Source organism: Drosophila ananassae, chromosome 3R (genome assembly GCF_017639315.1).
Source record: "Drosophila ananassae strain 14024-0371.13 chromosome 3R, ASM1763931v2, whole genome shotgun sequence".
In the NCBI taxonomy this organism is placed as follows: domain Eukaryota; kingdom Metazoa; phylum Arthropoda; class Insecta; order Diptera; family Drosophilidae; genus Drosophila; species Drosophila ananassae.
In genome coordinates, this window is record NC_057930.1 from 16,224,303 (window position 1) to 16,241,887 (window position 17,585).

Consider the following 17,585-nt stretch of genomic DNA (forward strand, 5'->3'; position numbering starts at 1 on the left):
GCTGCCAAGTTCTGGCTAAATTAGTGTTGAAAAGTTGTCTGTTCTTTTGGCAGTGCTGTAAGGCACGCTAATCCAACGTCATATGCAACACTACTGTACTCTCTTTCACGGCTGCGGCTGCAATCGCCGTAAAAAGTTAATTTCTTCAACTTTGCACCGGCAAATCTCCGGGATTTGTTATTTACGAACTACGAGCGCGTACCATTATGTGACTTCGCTGTGACCGAACCATAGAACCTAAACGGGGCAATTGAAAAACGTTTTGGATAACCTCCAAAGTGCAGACTCCGCAGGCAGATGCACCTGCTCCGGAAAAGAGCCCCCCATTAAAAGTGCCGAGTGGTAAGAGACTCCGGAACCATGTCTACGTCGTCGGTGGTGCAGCAGTTCGTGAACGGGCTAAAGTCCCGCAACAGAAATGTGCAGAACAAGGCCCACCAGGACCTGATGTTCTATGTGAAGACGGAGCTGCGGGAGATGTCCCAGGAGGAGCTGACGCAGTTCTTCGACGAGTTCGATCACCACATCTTCAACATGGTGAATGCGACGGACATTAATGAGAAAAAGGGAGGAGCCCTTGCTATGAGTGAGTCCTTAAGTTTTCCAGATTTCTTGAAATACGTAATTGGTTCTGTTTCCAGAGTGCCTCATCAACTGTGAGGGCAGTCTTACTGCTCGGAAAGGTATTGCGCCTTACCTCAACCGTCTTAGGGATCTGCTCCTGATAAACGACGTGTCCGTCATGGAGATAGCGGCTCGTTCCATGGTCAAACTGGCGAACATGCCCACTTCCAAGGGTGCGGTGTCGTTTGATTTCGACATCAAGAAGGCCTTCGAGGTGCTCGGCAGCGAACGACAAGAGGTGGGTGTGATAAAGGACTTACCAAACACTTATCTTATAATATATTATTTTGCAGTATCGCCGGCATGCCGCCGTCTTCATCCTCCGCGAGGTGGCCATCGCCCTGCCCACCTACTTCTACCAGCACATCATCACATTCTTCGAGGTGATCTTCAATGCGATCTTCGATCCCAAGCCAGCCATTCGAGAGTCCGCCGGAGAGGCCCTGCGAGCTGCCCTGATCGTCACCGCCCAGCGGGAGTGCACCAAGCAGTCGAGTGAGCCGCAATGGTACCGGATTTGCTACGACAAGGCCAATGGAAGCTTTGGCGCGGATCTGGCGGCTGGAAAGGATCAAAAGGGTGTGACGCGGGATGATCGCATTCACGGAGGCCTTATCGTTGTCAACGAGCTGTTCCGCTGCGCAAATGCCACCTGGGAACGGCGCTACACGTCGCTGAAAACCCTCTTCCCGAGGTCTTCGCATAAGAGCCTCGAAGCAGGCATCTCCTCGGGAGTGGGCTCGCAATTCAACACTCTGGTCCCGCGACTAAAGGTGCCATTCATCGATAGGCTTGGCGGGACACAATCGAGCCTGGGCGATACCAGCGACCAACACAACGGGGCGGCGAAATTCACTGGCGTGAGTCTAAAGATCAAGCTTATTCCTACTTAATGGATGTATTTATTTTATTTATTATTTATTATGTTCCTCTTGAATGCCATTGCTTTAAGGTAACTAATTCTAATCCTCTTTTAATCGATTGCTTTTGCAGCACAATGTCTTGGAATCGGCATACGCCCACGAGATCCTACACGAGCACTACACCACCATTTGCGACAATGTCCTGGAGCAGCGAACTTCGAAGTCACCGTATGTGCAGCAGGCCCTCCTACAGATACTGCCACGGCTAGCCGCCTTTAATCGCGACGTCTTTGTTGAGAAGTATCTGAAGTCGTGCGTGTCCCACCTGATGCAGATTCTGCGCGGAAAAGAAAAGGATCGGACTGTGGCGTTTATCACGATCGGCTACATGGCAGTGGCTGTGGAAAGTGCAATTGAGAAACACCTCTCGGGGATCATGAGCAGTGTTAAGCTCTCCCTCCCGGCCAAGGACTTGGCTAGCAAGAGAAAGGTGCCTGTTGATCCTGCAATCTTTGCGTGCATAACGTTGCTAGCTCACGCCGTCAAGTCGGAGATTGCAGACGATGTGCGCGACATCCTGGAGCAGATGTTCTACACCGGCTTGTCGCCATCGTTAACTGTTTGCCTGCGGGAGCTGTCCGAGAATGTGCCGCAGCTAAAATCGCCCATCACAGACGGACTCATCGGAGTGCTGTCCCAGGTGCTGATGAATAAACCGGCCGCTATTCCATACGCTGCCATCCCGCCGATCGCCATTGATCCCTCGTTGATGCAAAATGTGGACACTGCCACCAAGGTGCTGGCCCTCAAGACGCTGGGAACATTCAACTTTGAAGAACAAAACATGTTGGACTTTGTACAGAGGTAAGTTTGTACTACTTTTTAATGTAATCCACTTCTAAATACTATTTTTTACTCTTTCTCAGGTGCGCCGACTACTTTATCATCCACGAACAGCAGGAGATTCGCCTTGAAGCCGTTCAGACTTGCACACGACTTCTCAAGCTGGCAGTTCAATCATCGGAGAACATGGACAACTCCAAAACCCTCAGCGACACTGTCTCCCACGTCATTGAACGCCTGCTTATGGTGGCCATCACGGATTTGGACTGCAACGTGAGAATCCAGATCCTGCGCTCCCTCGATGAGACTTTCGACGCGAAACTAGCCCAGCCAGAGTCGCTTAACTCACTATTCATCACTCTGCACGACGAGATCTTCGAGATTCGGGAACTGGCAATGGTGACCATTGGAAGGCTCTCCTCCATGAACCCAGCGTATGTCATGCCCAAGTTAAGGACCACCATGATCGAGCTGCTGACTGATTTGAAGTACTCGGGAATGAACAGAAACAAGGAACAGAGTGCCAGGATGTTGGATCACTTGGTCATCAGTACGCCTCGGCTCATTTCCTCGTACATGAATCCAATCCTCAAGGCGCTGGTGCCGAAACTACATGAGCCGGAGTCGAATCCTGGGGTTATCCTGAACGTACTCCGCACCATTGGCGACCTGGCCGAGGTGAATGGCGGCTCCAATGAGATGGAGCTGTGGGCCGATGACTTGCTCTCCATTCTACTGGAGATGCTGGGGGATGCAGGCAGTCCGGACAAACGAGGAGTGGCCCTGTGGACGTTGGGACAACTGATTAGTGCCACCGGAAGAGTCGTGACTCCATATCACAAGTACCCTGTGCTCATCGACATTCTGATCAACTTCCTGAAAACGGAGCAGCGCAGATCCATCCGGAGGGAAACCATCCGAGTGCTGGGCCTACTGGGCGCGATGGATCCCTACAAGCATAAAATGAATAAGGGACTGATTGACAGCCAGAAGGACAACGTTCTGATTGCCTACTCCGATGGAAAGGTGGATGAAAACCAGGACATCTCCACCGCGGAGCTGTTGGTCAACATGGGCAACGCCCTGGACGAGTATTATCCGGCGGTGGCCATAGCTGCTCTGATGCGAATTCTGCGCGATCCCACGCTGAGCACCCGGCACACGACTGTCGTCCAGGCAGTGACCTACATCTTCCAGAGTCTTGGAATAAAGTGCGTGCCCTACTTGGCCCAAGTTCTGCCCAATCTGCTGGACAATGTGCGCACCGCTGACAACAACCTTCGCGATTTCCTGTTCCAGCAGCTGGCCATTCTAGTGGCCTTTGTGAAGCTCCACATCATCAGCTACATGGGCGACATCTTCAAGCTGATAAAAGAGTTCTGGACCCTCAACACGGCACTGCCGATGCAGAACACGTTGATCAATCTGATAGAGCAGATTGCTGTGGCCTTGGGGTGCGATTTCCGAGACTACTTGGCGGAGCTGATACCACAAATCCTGCGCTTTCTGCAACACGACAACTCCAAGGACAGAATGGTCACTCGAAGACTACTCCAGGCTCTCCAGAAGTTTGGCAGCACCTTGGGGTACTACTTGCCTCTGATTGTGCCGCCGATCGTTAAGCTGTTCGATTCGCCCTATGTGCCCCAGCAGGTCTCCCTGGTGGCCTTGGAAACAATCAACAACCTGGCCTGCCAGCTGGACTTCACCGACTTCTCCTCCCGCATCATCCATCCGTTGGTGCGTGTGTTGGAGGCAGAGCCCGAGTTGCGAGACCAGGCGATGATCACACTCCGCTCGCTGGTCAAGCAGCTGGGCAAGAAGTACCTGGTGTTTGTGCCCATGGTGCAGCGAACCCTGGTCAAGCACCGCATCGTTGATCCCGAGTATGAGAAACTTCTAAGCAGGATCCAGTCGAACAGCACGCTGGCAGATGCAAGTGGGGCAGGAGAGTTTGGTCTTCGACCGGCCAAGATCAAAAATAACGAACCGTTTGTTAACGACAGTAACAGTAACAACAAGATCACACAGGTGGGTTGCTTTTTAGGCTTATTTTCATTTCCAATATGTAGTAACATTTATCTTCTTTCCAGGCCACCACCTACGAGCTTCGAACGGTATGGCAGGTTACTCGACGGGTGTCCAAAGACGACTGGGTGGAATGGTTGAAGAGACTGTCTATCGGCCTGCTGAAGGACTCCCCATCACACGCCCTGCGAGCCTGTCTCATGTTGGCCCAGGAGTACGAAACCCTGCTGCGAGACCTATTTAACGCGGCCTTCATTTCCTGCTGGACGGAGCTGCCGCCGGATCTGAAGACTGAGCTGACGCAGTCGCTGATCCAGGCTCTGCAAGTGACTGATATGCCGGAGATCACCCAAACCATCCTCAACCTGGCCGAGTTCATGGAGCACTGCGATCGGGATCCCATACCCATTGAAACCAAGCTACTGGGTACTCGAGCAATGGCTTGCAGAGCTTATGCGAAGGCTCTACGCTACAAGGAAGAAGAGTTCCTGCTGAGAGAGGATCCACAGGTGTTCGAGTCGCTGATCCTCATCAACAACAAGCTGCAGCAACGGGAGGCAGCGGAGGGTCTTCTGACCACCTACCGAAATGCGGCCAACGAGCTGAACGTGCAGGGAAGGTGGTACGAGAAGCTCCATAACTGGGACCAGGCATTGGAGCACTACGAACGAAACCTTCACACGGACTCCTCGGACGTGGAGGCGCGTCTGGGCCACATGCGCTGCTTGGAGGCACTCGGCGACTGGTCAGAGCTGAGCAGTGTCACCAAGCACGAGTGGGAGAACTTCAATACGGAAGCCAAGGCACGAGCCAGTCCCCTGGCTGCTGTGGCGGCATGGGGTCTCCAGGACTGGGAGGCCATGCGAGAGTATGTTAGGTGCATACCCGAGGACACCCAGGATGGCAGCTTCTACCGGGCCGTGTTGGCCGTCCACCACGATGACTTTGAGACAGCCCAGCGGTTAATTGACGAGACACGGGATCTCCTGGACACCGAGCTCACCTCGATGGCGGGCGAATCGTACGAACGAGCCTACGGCGCCATGGTCTGTGTTCAGATGCTGGCCGAGCTGGAGGAAGTGATCCAGTACAAGCTAATTCCCGAAAGAAGAGAACCATTGAAGGCAATGTGGTGGAAGAGGCTCCAGGGCGGACAGCGTTTGGTGGAGGACTGGCGCCGCATCATCCAAGTCCACTCGCTGGTGGTGAAGCCACACGACGACATTCACACCTGGCTGAAGTACGCGAGTCTGTGTCGGAAGAGCGGCTCGCTGCACCTGTCGCACAAGACGCTAGTGATGCTGCTGGGCTGTGATCCGAAGCTGAATCCCCAGCAGCCGCTCCCGTGCAATCAACCCCAGGTCACCTACGCCTACACCAAGTACATGGCGGAGAACAACCAGTTGCAGGAGGCCTACGACCAGCTGAGGCACTTCGTCAACACCTACAGCCAGGAGCTGAGCTGCCTGCCGCCGGAGGCCCTCAAGCAGCAGGACCAACGCCTGATGGCGCGCTGCTACCTTCGGCTAGCCACCTGGCAGAATAAGCTGCAGGACAGCATCGGCCCAGACGCGATACCGGGTGCCTTGGAATGCTTCGAGAAGGCCACCAGCTACGATCCCAACTGGTACAAGGCCTGGCACCTGTGGGCCTACATGAACTTCAAGGTGGTCCAGGCCCAGAAGACCGCCCTGGACAAGCAGCAACAACAGCAGGGACTGGGCATGGGAATGAGTCTCGACAACGATCGGTTGGACAACGATCTGCTGATCATCCAGCAGTATGCAGTGCCAGCCGTGCAGGGCTTCTTCCGCTCCATCAGCCTGATCAAGGGCAACTCCCTGCAGGACACGTTGCGACTGCTGACCCTCTGGTTCGACTACGGCAACCATGCCGAGGTCTACGAGGCTTTGCTCTCCGGCATGAAGCTGATCGAGATCAACACTTGGTTGCAGGTGATCCCCCAGCTGATTGCACGCATCGACACCCATCGCCAGCTGGTGGGCCAACTGATCCACCAGCTGCTCATGGACATTGGAAAGAATCACCCGCAAGCTCTGGTCTATCCCCTGACAGTGGCCTCTAAGTCTGCCTCGCTGGCTCGCCGAAATGCTGCCTTCAAGATTCTGGACTCCATGCGGAAGCACTCGCCGACTTTGGTGGAACAGGCCGTGATGTGCAGTGAGGAACTCATCCGGGTGGCCATCCTCTGGCACGAGCAGTGGCACGAAGGCTTGGAGGAGGCCTCGCGACTGTACTTCGGGGATCGCAATGTCAAGGGCATGTTCGAAATCCTGGAGCCACTGCACGCCATGCTGGGCCGAGGTCCACAGACTCTGAAAGAGACGTCCTTCTCGCAGGCCTACGGCCGGGAGCTAACGGAGGCGTACGAATGGTCGCAACGCTACAAGACCTCCGCCGTGGTGATGGACCTCGACCGTGCCTGGGATATATACTACCATGTCTTCCAAAAGATCTCGCGCCAACTGCCGCAGCTGACCTCGTTGGAGCTGCCTTATGTGTCGCCCAAGCTGATGACCTGCAAGGACCTCGAACTGGCAGTGCCCGGCTCGTACAATCCCGGCCAGGAGCTGATACGGATTAGTCACATAAAGACGAACCTACAGGTGGGAATCAGGACAATTGCATCACCTTTTCCATGATTTTGACTGTGTTTTCTTTTCAGGTTATCACCTCGAAACAGCGACCACGGAAGTTGTGCATCTCCGGATCGAATGGTAAGGACTATATGTATCTGCTGAAAGGACACGAGGATCTGCGGCAGGACGAGCGCGTGATGCAGCTGTTTTCTCTGGTGAACACTCTTCTGCTTGACGATCCGGACACGTTCCGGCGAAACCTGACCATCCAGCGGTATGCCGTCATCCCGCTGAGCACCAACTCCGGCCTGATCGGCTGGGTGCCCCACTGCGACACCCTGCACACCCTGATCCGGGACTATCGGGACAAAAAGAAGGTGCCCCTGAACCAGGAGCACCGCACCATGCTTAACTTTGCGCCCGACTACGACCATCTGACGCTGATGCAGAAGGTGGAGGTGTTTGAGTACGCCCTTGGCCAAACCCAGGGCGACGACCTGGCCAAGCTGCTCTGGCTAAAGTCACCATCTTCGGAGCTGTGGTTCGAGCGCCGAAACAACTACACCCGCTCACTGGCCGTCATGTCCATGGTTGGCTATATTCTGGGCCTGGGCGACCGGCATCCCTCGAATCTTATGCTGGACCGGATGAGCGGCAAGATATTGCACATTGACTTCGGCGACTGCTTTGAGGTGGCCATGACACGGGAGAAGTTCCCCGAGAAGATCCCCTTCCGGCTGACCAGGATGCTGATCAAGGCGATGGAGGTCACCGGCATCGAAGGCACTTACCGCCGCACCTGCGAAAGCGTGATGCTGGTGCTGCGCCGCAACAAGGACTCCCTAATGGCCGTACTGGAGGCCTTTGTGTATGATCCTTTGCTGAATTGGCGTCTCCTGGATGTGGACAAGAAAGGCAACGATGCGCCGGCCGGAAACGGCGGAGCTGGTGGTGGAAGAGGGGGCTCCGGAATCCAGGATTCCCTTAGCGACTCGATGGAGGAGTCGCTGCCGATGGCCAAGTCGAAGCCGTACGAGGCACACCTGCACCTGCAGCAGGCGGACGAGACGAACAGCAAGGCCAGCCAGGTGATCAAGCGGGTCAAGTGCAAGCTAACCGGCACCGACTTCCAAACGCAGAAGAGCGTCAACGAGCAGCAGCAGGTGGAGCTGCTCATCCAGCAGGCGACCAACAACGAGAACCTCTGCCAGTGCTACATCGGCTGGTGTCCCTTCTGGTGAGCGGGTGGTACTTCCCTTCTGGTAACTGTCCACTAGCTGAAATTGATGCACTAGCTCCTAAGTATAAAATATTGTATAATTTATGTTAGAAGTACGCTTTAATACACTTTATTTGTGAATCCAGTTGTAAAAAAAAATAAATTCCAATTTTATAAAAACCAACACTATGCGTTCTCTGGTTGGCCCTACTTTCCAATATTTATAATTTGTTTACTTTTAAAATCCAATTGCAATCTAATTAAAAAGAACCTCTCGTTTTTTTTTTTTACCAAGGATTTCCAAAAACCTAAAGTTTATTGGGATTATAATTTGACAGAAATTTTTGTTGTAGCAAAAGAATGAATAACGAAACATTTGCAAATTCTGAAAATTTCTCGAAACATTTAAAAATCAAGACTCCTGAGCGGAGCTGCGATCAATTATAGATTACCGGGTACTTGCTGAGCAAAAAACTGGCCGGCAAGTACCGCTGCACAACTAATCCTGCACAATATTCATGTGTATGTATATAAATATATGTAGAAGATAGGTAATACACTAAAACTGCACATTAAACTAGTCCTAGGCGTAGACTTGGGTTGCGGGTTGCGGGTAGGTTGCTGTTGTAGTCAGCGGGACTTAGCTGTTGTTGCGCTTGCCGCTTCGCTCCTTCCGCCAGGCATCGATGCGCTGCTTCAGCTCGATGTTCGGCACCAGCATGTCCTCCGTGAGCGGCTGCCGGTTGAATGGATCTGTGCAGCTATTGAGCAGATGCCTGGTGATGATCGCCCGGTCCATCACCGTGCCGGAGGGCAGCACCACTGGATCGGACATCAGGGTGTCCATAAGCGGATCCTTGAACTCGTCCGGTGCATCTGCGCACTCGTCCTCAGTCTGTTGGTTGGCAACTGCAAATGGCAAAGGAATGTTAGACTCTTGAATGGACAGAGATCGTGGTGATCATACCATAAATTTCATGGGCTCGCTGGGTGAGCGCCCGGAAACGCTCCACCTCAACTGCCGAGCGAAGGGCCAAGCGCTTGATCCGCGAGGCGGCCTCGTTGCAAATGTGCACATCGAAGGAGCGCTCATCGGCGGCCAGGGCCTGAGCGAATCTATCACAGTCCAGGTGGAGATATATGTCGAAGATCTGGGCCAGCAGGCTGCGCGGCTCCCAGCCGTACTTTGCCGGATTCTTAACCTTCAAGTCGTTGCACTTCGGCCCGGCCAACTGTTTCAGGTTGAAGTTCAGCATAGAGCTGAGCCTGTCTACCAGCTCGGCGCGCATGAATGGCTCCTTAATGTCGCTCTATAATGTGAAATGTAAAAGGTTAGCTGATGTCTTCGGATACAATTCGGAAGTTCACCCACCGTCAGATAGTGAAAGAGATCGACCGTTTCGCGCGCCAGCGTCAAGTAAGAACGACACTGACGCTCGTCTGTCGCCAACTGGGTTAGCCGGCTCTGCTGCTGCTCGGCACTCATTTTGCTTAGATTGGCCTTGTCGGCGAGCAGCTGCTGGGTCTGGTGAATGCGTTTCAGATTTTCTAAGCATTCATCTAACAGGAAAGTTGTGTCGTTCATCAGCATGTTGACGAATTTGACAAACTGGTTGCCCACTCGCGACTCGCAGATGACGGCTTGGCGGTGAATGGGATTCTCCCACATAGATTTGAACAGATGGCTGATGTGGTATCTGGAAGAAGGACTTAGTTAGTTACTATTTAAGATTTAGGCTAAGACAAGAGCTTACCTTATTGTAAACTTATCATAAAACTCAGTGCTTTGGCCTGTTGTCTCTACATCCACGTAGAATCTCATTAGGGCGCTGACCAGGGCATTTTGGGCTAGTTCGTGGTTCCACATCTATTTTGTTAAAAAGGGGAGGTAATATTTTCGATAATTCATCCATGGAAACCACAAACTTACTGCTGTGTTCACAGAGTTGGCTGGCTTTAACGAGAAGACGAACATCACCTCGACCAGCTTGGCAGTCACGTACGGATTCTTGATGAGGTGCGAGGCGCAGACGCAGGTCAGCAGCCAGGTGATGATAGAATGGTCGATGCCCTGGCGAATGTCGACGTTGGCATGCTGCATGGTGAACAGGATGAACTCGGCTATGTCGTCTATGTACCACTCGGGCAGTGCGGAAAACGCATCTGTTGGCGCCAGCAGTTGCACGGACCGTTTGGAGATGAAGGGGCCCTCGATGGGACGGCCCTCGAACTGGTACAGCATGAACTCGCAGACAGTGGAGTAGAATTCCGTGCATCGCTGGAGCAAAGCTGGGTCGAGGAGTGTGATTTCGCTGCATGTTTTGGAACTGAAATGGGGAGTGGGTTTAGTTAGTTAGGCTTTTGTTTCGGATGAATGAGTTGACTCTCACCGAGTTAGCTTTCGCAGCTGCTTCTCCCAGCGCTCCTTGAACTGATTGTTGCGGCTGGCGTAGCGCGAGTTGACCCAGTGCGGCTTAGTGCGATCCAGCTCGTCGATGAGCTTCTGCAGCTCCTTGATGGCGCGCACCTTCTGGCGGTATCGCTGGATGGCGGGTAGGTAGCCCAGGTGATGGGCCTGTAACGTGAGGAACCAGCATTGGGTCTGGAAGTTGACATTCTCCAGCGGAACCGGCTGGGCAAAGTCCTGAGCCAGGAAGCTACGGTACTCCTCATCGTTGTAACGAATCTTTGTGTCTTGCTCTATGTTCACCAGCGAGTTTGAATAGTAGTGGAAGTTGGGGTCGACGCGGTCCAGCTTGATCTTCACCGCCAGCTGCTGGAGTACGCTCATCATGTTGATCACAAAACCGTCTCTGGCCAGCAGCTTCTCATCGCTGGCGAACTGAACGCGCCGGTCATTGAGACGCAGGATCTTGGAGATATATTCCAGCGTCTTCGGACGGCTGCTTGCGTTGACGCATAGAGAGTGGAAAACCACGTGCATTTGAGTGCGCATAGTGTGCAGTTCCTGTACGAGAAATAAACTATAAATATGTAATTCAGGAAAAAGCATGTACTACCTACCCAACGGAGTCTCGAGCTGGCCGCATCTTCAACTTTGTTCTTGGAACAAAAGTCGGCAAACTTCACGTTCTCCTCGGCGAACAGAGAAACGGAAAGGAAGGGACCCAGGAAACTGCACTTGACAATCTCTCGGCCAGAGATTTTGGTGCAGATGGGCGGCAGGAAGTTCGGCTGCCGGGACACCAGATCCGCAATGGGCCTAACGTTTCCCACCTTAATGACCACCAGCTTGGCCAGCCAGTCGATCTGATGCACATTGATCTTTGAAGTGCAAATGTTGCGCTGCATTCCCGCAAAAAGACCGCGCAACACCTGACCAAAAATCGCGTCAAAGACATCACGATCCTGGTACGTGTGGGCCACCAGATCGATGAGAAAGGACTCGCTTATCTTGTCCATGTACATGAGCTCTAAGAGCGCCGATTGATCCATGTGGCTGTTGAGATTCTGGTAGATGCGGTCGGTGAGCACGAGCACTGTCATTCGCATCACACTCTCGAATGCCAATTGCAGGGCTGATTGGGTGTTGCCCGTTTTCCGGGCACACTCCGCCTGGTAGTTTTTGTAGCAACGCAGCAAGTAGAGCAGCACATGGTGCTTTGTGGTGGTCACAATGCTCAGTACAGAGGGCGCCGTGCAGGTAGTTCCCCCTTCAGTGGTCGTCGCATCTACTGGTCCATCTGGTCTGCCGGCCCCTGCCGCCGCCCCTTCCTCGGAGATGGCTGCTCCCCCGGAGGCCACCGCATTGGCCAGAATTTCCTGCACTTCTGTGTCATCAGACTTAATTTTCTTGGCGGAGGAGAACTCCATGTCGTTGCCGCCCTCGCCCTCGTTCAGCTCATCGTTGTATATTTTCAGAGCCGCTTCCATGAGTACGTTGGAAACGATGCACTCGAAGTCGAATCTGCGATCTGGCTGCTGCTCCAGGAAGCTGGCGCTCTGAGCGCAGATAATGGAGCCGCTGCCGAACTCGTTCCAAGTGGCGTTCAACAGACGGGAGAGCATCTGTTCGTTCCGCTCATCCACACTTTTGGCCGGACCGCCATCCGATTCCTTGGGCTCCTGAACCTTAGATTTGATCGAACAGCTCTTAGCCTCGTCCTTTGGCACTGGAGCGGCTGCCATTTCCACGTCCTGCTGTGGTGTCGACGCCACCGACTTCATTTCCACGTCCATGTCTGGCTTGCTGTCCAGGGGTTGCCAAGCAGAACTGGGCACGACATTTGTTGCAAGGTTGGGTAAGTTTTTGTTGGGTGTGGCATCGCGAACCAATCGAGACTCTCCAGAAACGTTGGTCTGTGTACGCGGAGCCTTCTCCGGGCTGGGGCTGACGGAGCTCAGCGTATTTGGGGCAGTTTGCAGGCCACTTCGAGCGGCCAGGGTGCGAAGACGGCGTTCACGGATCTAGAGTATTTTTATGAAAATATTTGAATTTATATAATTGAATTTTTCTGAAACACTCACCTCTTCGGCGGATAATTCGGCCACAACTGGCTCCTCTACCGGCTTGTGCGTCTGATCTTCTGGTTGACCCACTTCTTGTTCGTCTTGCTGCAGCTGAGGCTCAGCCAAGTCTGGCTCAGGCTCCTGCTCCTGATCCTGATCCTGGTCTTGCTCCTCGTCTTCCCCTTCCTCCATGGGCTTCTGTGGTGGCTCTTCTTCCGGCATTTCTCCGATCCGTGTTGAAGCAATGCGCAGTTTGGGTTTTCCGCTCTGTTATTGTTTGTTTGTTGCGTAGTTTTTCCTTCGCCCCTGCAGCTGAAAAACTGGCGGCGATGTGGGTTAATGAACCAAACAAAAAGACAAAACAAGAAAGAAAGGCCAGTTGCTGGCCGATATCTATATACTCTTAAACAAATATATCAAAAAGAGAGTTTTATTTCAGAAAAATAATCAGAAACAAGCGGGGAAATGGATATACAGACGTGGATAAGCACTGGCTGGTAACTTTCTGGGACTTGTGCCTCCAAACGCTGCCATGGATTTGAAATATACATTTTCTAGAAGTGTATAAAGACGAAAAAAAAAAGAGTGCCACGCGCAGCGGACGGCAAATAAACAACAAAGTCCAGCGGTCAACGTCAAGTTCAAGACAAGACAATGCCGTTGCCGCTGCCGCTGCCGTCTGATCTTAATGGATAGCCTCCTTTGTTGGCGAATGGTGGCGACGCGCCACCAGGATGCGGAATTTTAGAGATCAGGACAACTGACCTGCCACAAAAAACGAAACGGGTGCAGTTCTCACGAAAATGACAGAAAGTGCACGGCTGCAACTATTTTTAGCGAGCAGCTAAGGGCGGAATGCAAAAGATGGCAGGGGATTGCAGGTCTCAGAGCGAGTGCAGTAAACAATATCCCGACAGTTCGCATTGAATCCAATGTGGAAACCTTATATAATTAAAGTCCATCTGAAGTACAGCGATTCCCTAACCCCATGAGAGTTATCTGCGCATTTGAACCCACCGCCCGAGATATATAATCGCCAGCCAGGGCGATGGGTGAGCGAGCGGCGGAATGGAAAATGGAAACGGGGGCGGGTAACAGGCGAGCCAAATACACTTACCTTTAGCCTCGCAACGTCGATTTTCACCTGCTGTCCGTGCTTACTGTCTTTTGGAGATCTAAACTAGTGTCCGGACACTCTGAGGAGCGCAACAACTTCCCAAACAGACGACTGCAACGGCAATACCACCGACTGGTGACCACGCAAAAAATTTCTCTTTTGTTTGAATACGAGGCCTGGTTATCGGACTACTTGCTCACTGTTGGCTGTTGCTTGGATCAAGTGCAGATATCGGCTTTTTTAATATTTTTTTTAAAACGCACTGAAACTACACACGTCCGCTTTTCCTTTTCAATTTTTTAATTTTAATTTTTGTTTTCGCGTCCGACGAGCATATCGGAAATATCGAAAATACCGAAAAATACGACAATCGTGAAGTCAGCTGGAAATAAAGAATTTAATAAAATACCGAAACTGAAACGATCGATGGCAACCCTAGACCATAAAACATTTTTACTCACTGCTTAAAAATTTTCCTTAATACTTTTTTACTTTATATTTAAAATTTTTTTTTTTTATTTTATTTTATATTTGTACCATTTTTAGACGTTGACTCTTTTCTATCAAATATGGAAGGCAACTGAGAAAATATATATTTTTTAAAATTTATTCCAAAGCATGCTAGAGCGAGATTAAAAATATAAATTTATATTAATATAATACGATATATCTTATAAAATAAAAACATAATATTTATGGAATGGAAAAAAATGAATACTTTATTGGTATAAAAGAAGAAAGCTTATACTTAAAAAATCACAATACAATAAATCATTTCAATATATATATTACACGTATAATTTTCTTTTATTAATACAGACCGATAGACCGTAATTCAAATAATGCAGATTAATAAAAGGCAGCTACAATTTTGTAAAATAAACATGCATAATTTTGATGAAAAAACGAGAAACATCTTCAGCACCACTAAGAGGATTTTTAGTGCCCTTCAATAAAATCATTGCTTTGTTCTTTTTGTTCAACAAAAGAAATCATTTACTTCATTTTACAAAAATGTTATAATTATTGGAACCTAATTAAGAACCTAAGGCCTAAGCGGCTTGCTACTAGAAATCCGTGTACCGCTGTCTCACACTCTGCCGCTTGGCAACATGATGCATCTGCAATTAATTTTTTTTTTAACATTTAAACTAATCATAAATGATTTAAGAAGTTCATTTACTAACCAGAAGCTGCTGTCGTCGCTCGCGATTTTTTTCGTACGCCTTGAGCAGCGTGGGACACATGCGTTTAATGAAATCTTCAGATTCCCAGAAAAGGCCACCTTGGTTCTCGTATCGCAACAGAAATTGTACCTGTATTATGTATAAGGATCATTAATTAAATGTTCATTTATCTTTCATCCTGTAAGAGATCTATGGAAGTACTTTCCTTTCCCGCCTTGGTCTCCTTTCCCAGCACACGCTCGATTCCGTTCTCCGGCTTGATACGCTTGTAAAAATCCTCGTCGTTGTTCTGCGGTTCCTCCATATAGTACCTTAATTCTGTACCATCTCTGTCTAAGCTGAGCTGATCAACGGTCATGAGACCATCGCATGGTTGTGTTCCGTTCGGCAGCGATTCACAAAGCGCGCGATTCACAAACGTCAGCGGGTGCTCCTTGAGGTAGTCCTCCGCCTCGGCAACCGTTTTGGCCAGATCAAACTTCTCCTCCTCTACTTCGTCCTCATCGTATTCCTCTGTCTGTTGGTCCGCCTCGCCGTCGAGATCCATGCCGCTGGGTGAAGATGCTCGCTTTGTTTGCGCGGCACGTCGCTTTGTCTTTACCCAGTTTCCACCATCGTTCTCCTTGGCATCCGGATGGAATCGCACTTTTTTTACGCGCGACGCTGAGTCTTCTGTGGAGGTGGAAGAGTTGTTGTGGCTTTGTGGCTCCAGCAGGCTGCTACTGCTCGAGGCTGACGCTGACGCTGATGCTGAACAGGAAGCTGATGCGGATGCCGAGGTCTCAGCGAGAGTGGTTTCCTTGAGGTTCTGTGAGATGAGCTTGACTTTCGTCTCGAAGGCAGTGCAGGATGTGGAGGTTGTGGACGAGTTGCAGGGCGGGGTTTCTCTGTTAAGACTGTCCCCTGCCCCAGCTTCAGTCTTTTGATCCGCCTGCTTCCCTGGACCCAGTCCCGTGCCCAGCTTTACCTCCTCCGCGGACTCCGCCGCTGAGTCTCTACTGCAGTTGTCCAGCTCCTCGGAGGAGCTGGAGGAGGGTCCTGCTTCGCCACTGACGGAGCCAGTGGTTTCGACCATTACACACTTGATTTGCATGGATTTGTCCAGCGAATCACTACCAGCCGAGTCATCGTTGGACTTGGTATCCATATCCATGTGGGTATCCGGTTGGGATGTTTCGGTTCTATTTTTTTATACAAATATTATTGCTACAGTCCAGTGGGTAAATGCATCGCAATCTAAGTTTTGGTAATAAATAGAGGTGCAAAAACATCGATGAAAAAATCGATGCATTGATGTTTTTCGAATTTTCTAAATTATCGATGTTTTATTCCACTATCGATGTTTCTATGCCTATTTTCTGGTATTTCCTCCCTCATCAAATCTTTTAATATCGTATTTGCTATCGATAGTTTATAACCGTAAAAAATACGATATTACCGGTTGAATACTGTTGCCAGCCAAATCAAAAATACCTAACGGAATTTGTATTTAAAAATTTAAATAAAAATCAAGGCAATGATAGGGATCGATAGGGAACGGTTCCTATATTCTTTAAAAGTATGCTAGTTGAAATGACTGTTTTTAATAATATAGCCTTCGAAAGGGACACAAATTCTTTAAAAACCATATTTAACTACTTCTGAATGGAGCTCAGAATCGATTCGGAACGGTTTCTAGATTCTTTTAAAGTATCCTATTTGAAAATATCCTATGCATGGCAGGGTATAATGGCCTTTAGCGATCTCTGAGTGGAATATATATTAATATGACCTGCTAGTTAATTGCAGGAGTATGTCAACTTCGGTTCCGGCCGAAGTCAGTTATCCTTTCTTGGTTTTTGTTTAAAAAACAAAGTTAAAATAATGAGAGAGCGATCATATGTAAATGCAAATTGTGTATTTTTATTTGATTTCTTTATTAACAATTGTTTTTTGTACATTTTTTTGTTTGTAATTGAATGCCATAAATCTGTGTGTTTGTGTTTCAAGGTGTTCCGTTTATTTGTGTTTGTGTGCGTAGTAAACAAAAACAAAGTTATTTACACTAGATCTTTAAGTTTAATGTTAAGGACTATTTCAATATATAATATATATATGTATGGGTGTATAGATATATTGGTATCGGTATAAGATGTATATATGCATATCAAAGGCGGTTCGCAGTTATATTCAAGTAAATTTCTGTATACGTTATCCATTACGCGTTCCTTACGTAATATTCTGGTTTTTCTTTTTGATTTGCTTGGTTTAGGTTTTTAATTTTCTTTTAACTATTTAAATATGGCCCCGCTATTCCACATGTGTTCTTTTTGTTTGCTTAGAGTTTAATGATAACAATTCATCTTGTTTGTAGTGTTTTTACGCTTACACTGTGCTACAAAAACGTTGTTTTTTAGAAAAACAATCGTGGAAATAATATTAAGAACGAAACTATTTTGAAGGAAAAACTATACTATTAACTAAATTACTAATTTTAACTGTGCTATAATTGTGCAAGTTATATTGCAAATATTGCAACATTTCCCAATTCTCTGTTGATACTTGAATTGCATTTAAATTGTGTGGGTTTCTGCAGCAGCTGTGTAAATATATATATGTATATATATTATTATAGAATTATATAGTATGTATATA

General features: G+C 49.5%; 3 protein-coding genes across 4 annotated transcripts; 1 reads left to right on the forward strand and 2 right to left on the reverse strand.

Annotated features, from left to right (window-relative positions):
- Positions 1-37: 37 nt before the first annotated feature.
- On the forward strand, positions 38-8,361 carry LOC6497044 (serine/threonine-protein kinase Tor). Its single transcript, XM_001962825.4, has 7 exons — positions 38-586; positions 642-862; positions 918-1,484; positions 1,618-2,351; positions 2,414-4,361; positions 4,424-6,985; positions 7,045-8,361. The coding sequence occupies exons 1-7, from the start codon at positions 361-363 to the stop codon at positions 8,197-8,199; spliced, it is 7,413 nt and encodes a 2,470-aa protein (XP_001962861.1). The 5' UTR covers positions 38-360; the 3' UTR covers positions 8,200-8,361.
- On the reverse strand, positions 8,292-14,340 carry LOC6498456 (ubiquitin conjugation factor E4 B). 2 transcript variants are annotated; one of them, XM_001962824.4, is made up of 10 exons: positions 14,226-14,340; positions 13,765-14,146; positions 12,666-12,959; positions 11,202-12,605; positions 10,568-11,145; positions 10,108-10,504; positions 9,932-10,044; positions 9,550-9,874; positions 9,145-9,487; positions 8,292-9,086 (listed from the first exon to the last, which is right to left on the reverse strand). In XM_001962824.4, the coding sequence occupies exons 3-10, from the start codon at positions 12,867-12,869 to the stop codon at positions 8,818-8,820; spliced, it is 3,633 nt and encodes a 1,210-aa protein (XP_001962860.1). In that variant the 5' UTR covers positions 12,870-12,959; positions 13,765-14,146; positions 14,226-14,340; the 3' UTR covers positions 8,292-8,817. The 2 variants fall into 2 exon arrangements, with proteins under 2 accessions (XP_001962860.1, XP_014762136.1); XM_014906650.3 differs by having other exon boundaries at positions 12,666-12,967.
- Positions 14,341-14,733: 393 nt separating this feature from the next.
- On the reverse strand, positions 14,734-16,292 carry LOC6498455 (pneumococcal serine-rich repeat protein). Its single transcript, XM_001962823.4, has 3 exons — positions 15,157-16,292; positions 14,952-15,080; positions 14,734-14,885 (listed from the first exon to the last, which is right to left on the reverse strand). Exons 1-3 carry the CDS (start codon positions 16,102-16,104, stop codon positions 14,832-14,834), a joined length of 1,131 nt encoding a protein of 376 aa, XP_001962859.2. The 5' UTR covers positions 16,105-16,292; the 3' UTR covers positions 14,734-14,831.
- Between the last annotated feature and the right edge of the window lie 1,293 nt (positions 16,293-17,585).

What these genes read in the sequence shown, in the direction of transcription:
- LOC6497044 (XM_001962825.4), top strand. Translation starts at nt 361, where the DNA reads ATGTCTACGTCGTCGGTGGTGCAGCAGTTCGTGAACGGGCTAAAGTCC. An exon ending in ATGTTGGACTTTGTACAGAG is followed by an intron (nt 2,352 to 2,413) that starts GTAAGTTTGTAC and finishes ACTCTTTCTCAG; the next exon opens with GTGCGCCGACTACTTTATCA. An exon ending in GTAACAACAAGATCACACAG is followed by an intron (nt 4,362 to 4,423) that starts GTGGGTTGCTTT and finishes TCTTCTTTCCAG; the next exon opens with GCCACCACCTACGAGCTTCG.
- LOC6498456 (XM_001962824.4), bottom strand. Translation starts at nt 12,869, where the DNA reads ATGCCGGAAGAAGAGCCACCACAGAAGCCCATGGAGGAAGGGGAAGAC. An exon ending in CAGCTGCGAAAGCTAACTCG is followed by an intron (nt 10,505 to 10,567) that starts GTGAGAGTCAAC and finishes TCCCCATTTCAG; the next exon opens with TTCCAAAACATGCAGCGAAA. An exon ending in TATGATAAGTTTACAATAAG is followed by an intron (nt 9,875 to 9,931) that starts GTAAGCTCTTGT and finishes TCCTTCTTCCAG; the next exon opens with ATACCACATCAGCCATCTGT.
- LOC6498455 (XM_001962823.4), bottom strand. Translation starts at nt 16,104, where the DNA reads ATGGATATGGATACCAAGTCCAACGATGACTCGGCTGGTAGTGATTCG. An exon ending in AGGAGACCAAGGCGGGAAAG is followed by an intron (nt 15,081 to 15,156) that starts GAAAGTACTTCC and finishes TACATAATACAG; the next exon opens with GTACAATTTCTGTTGCGATA. An exon ending in AGCGACGACAGCAGCTTCTG is followed by an intron (nt 14,886 to 14,951) that starts GTTAGTAAATGA and finishes AATTAATTGCAG; the next exon opens with ATGCATCATGTTGCCAAGCG.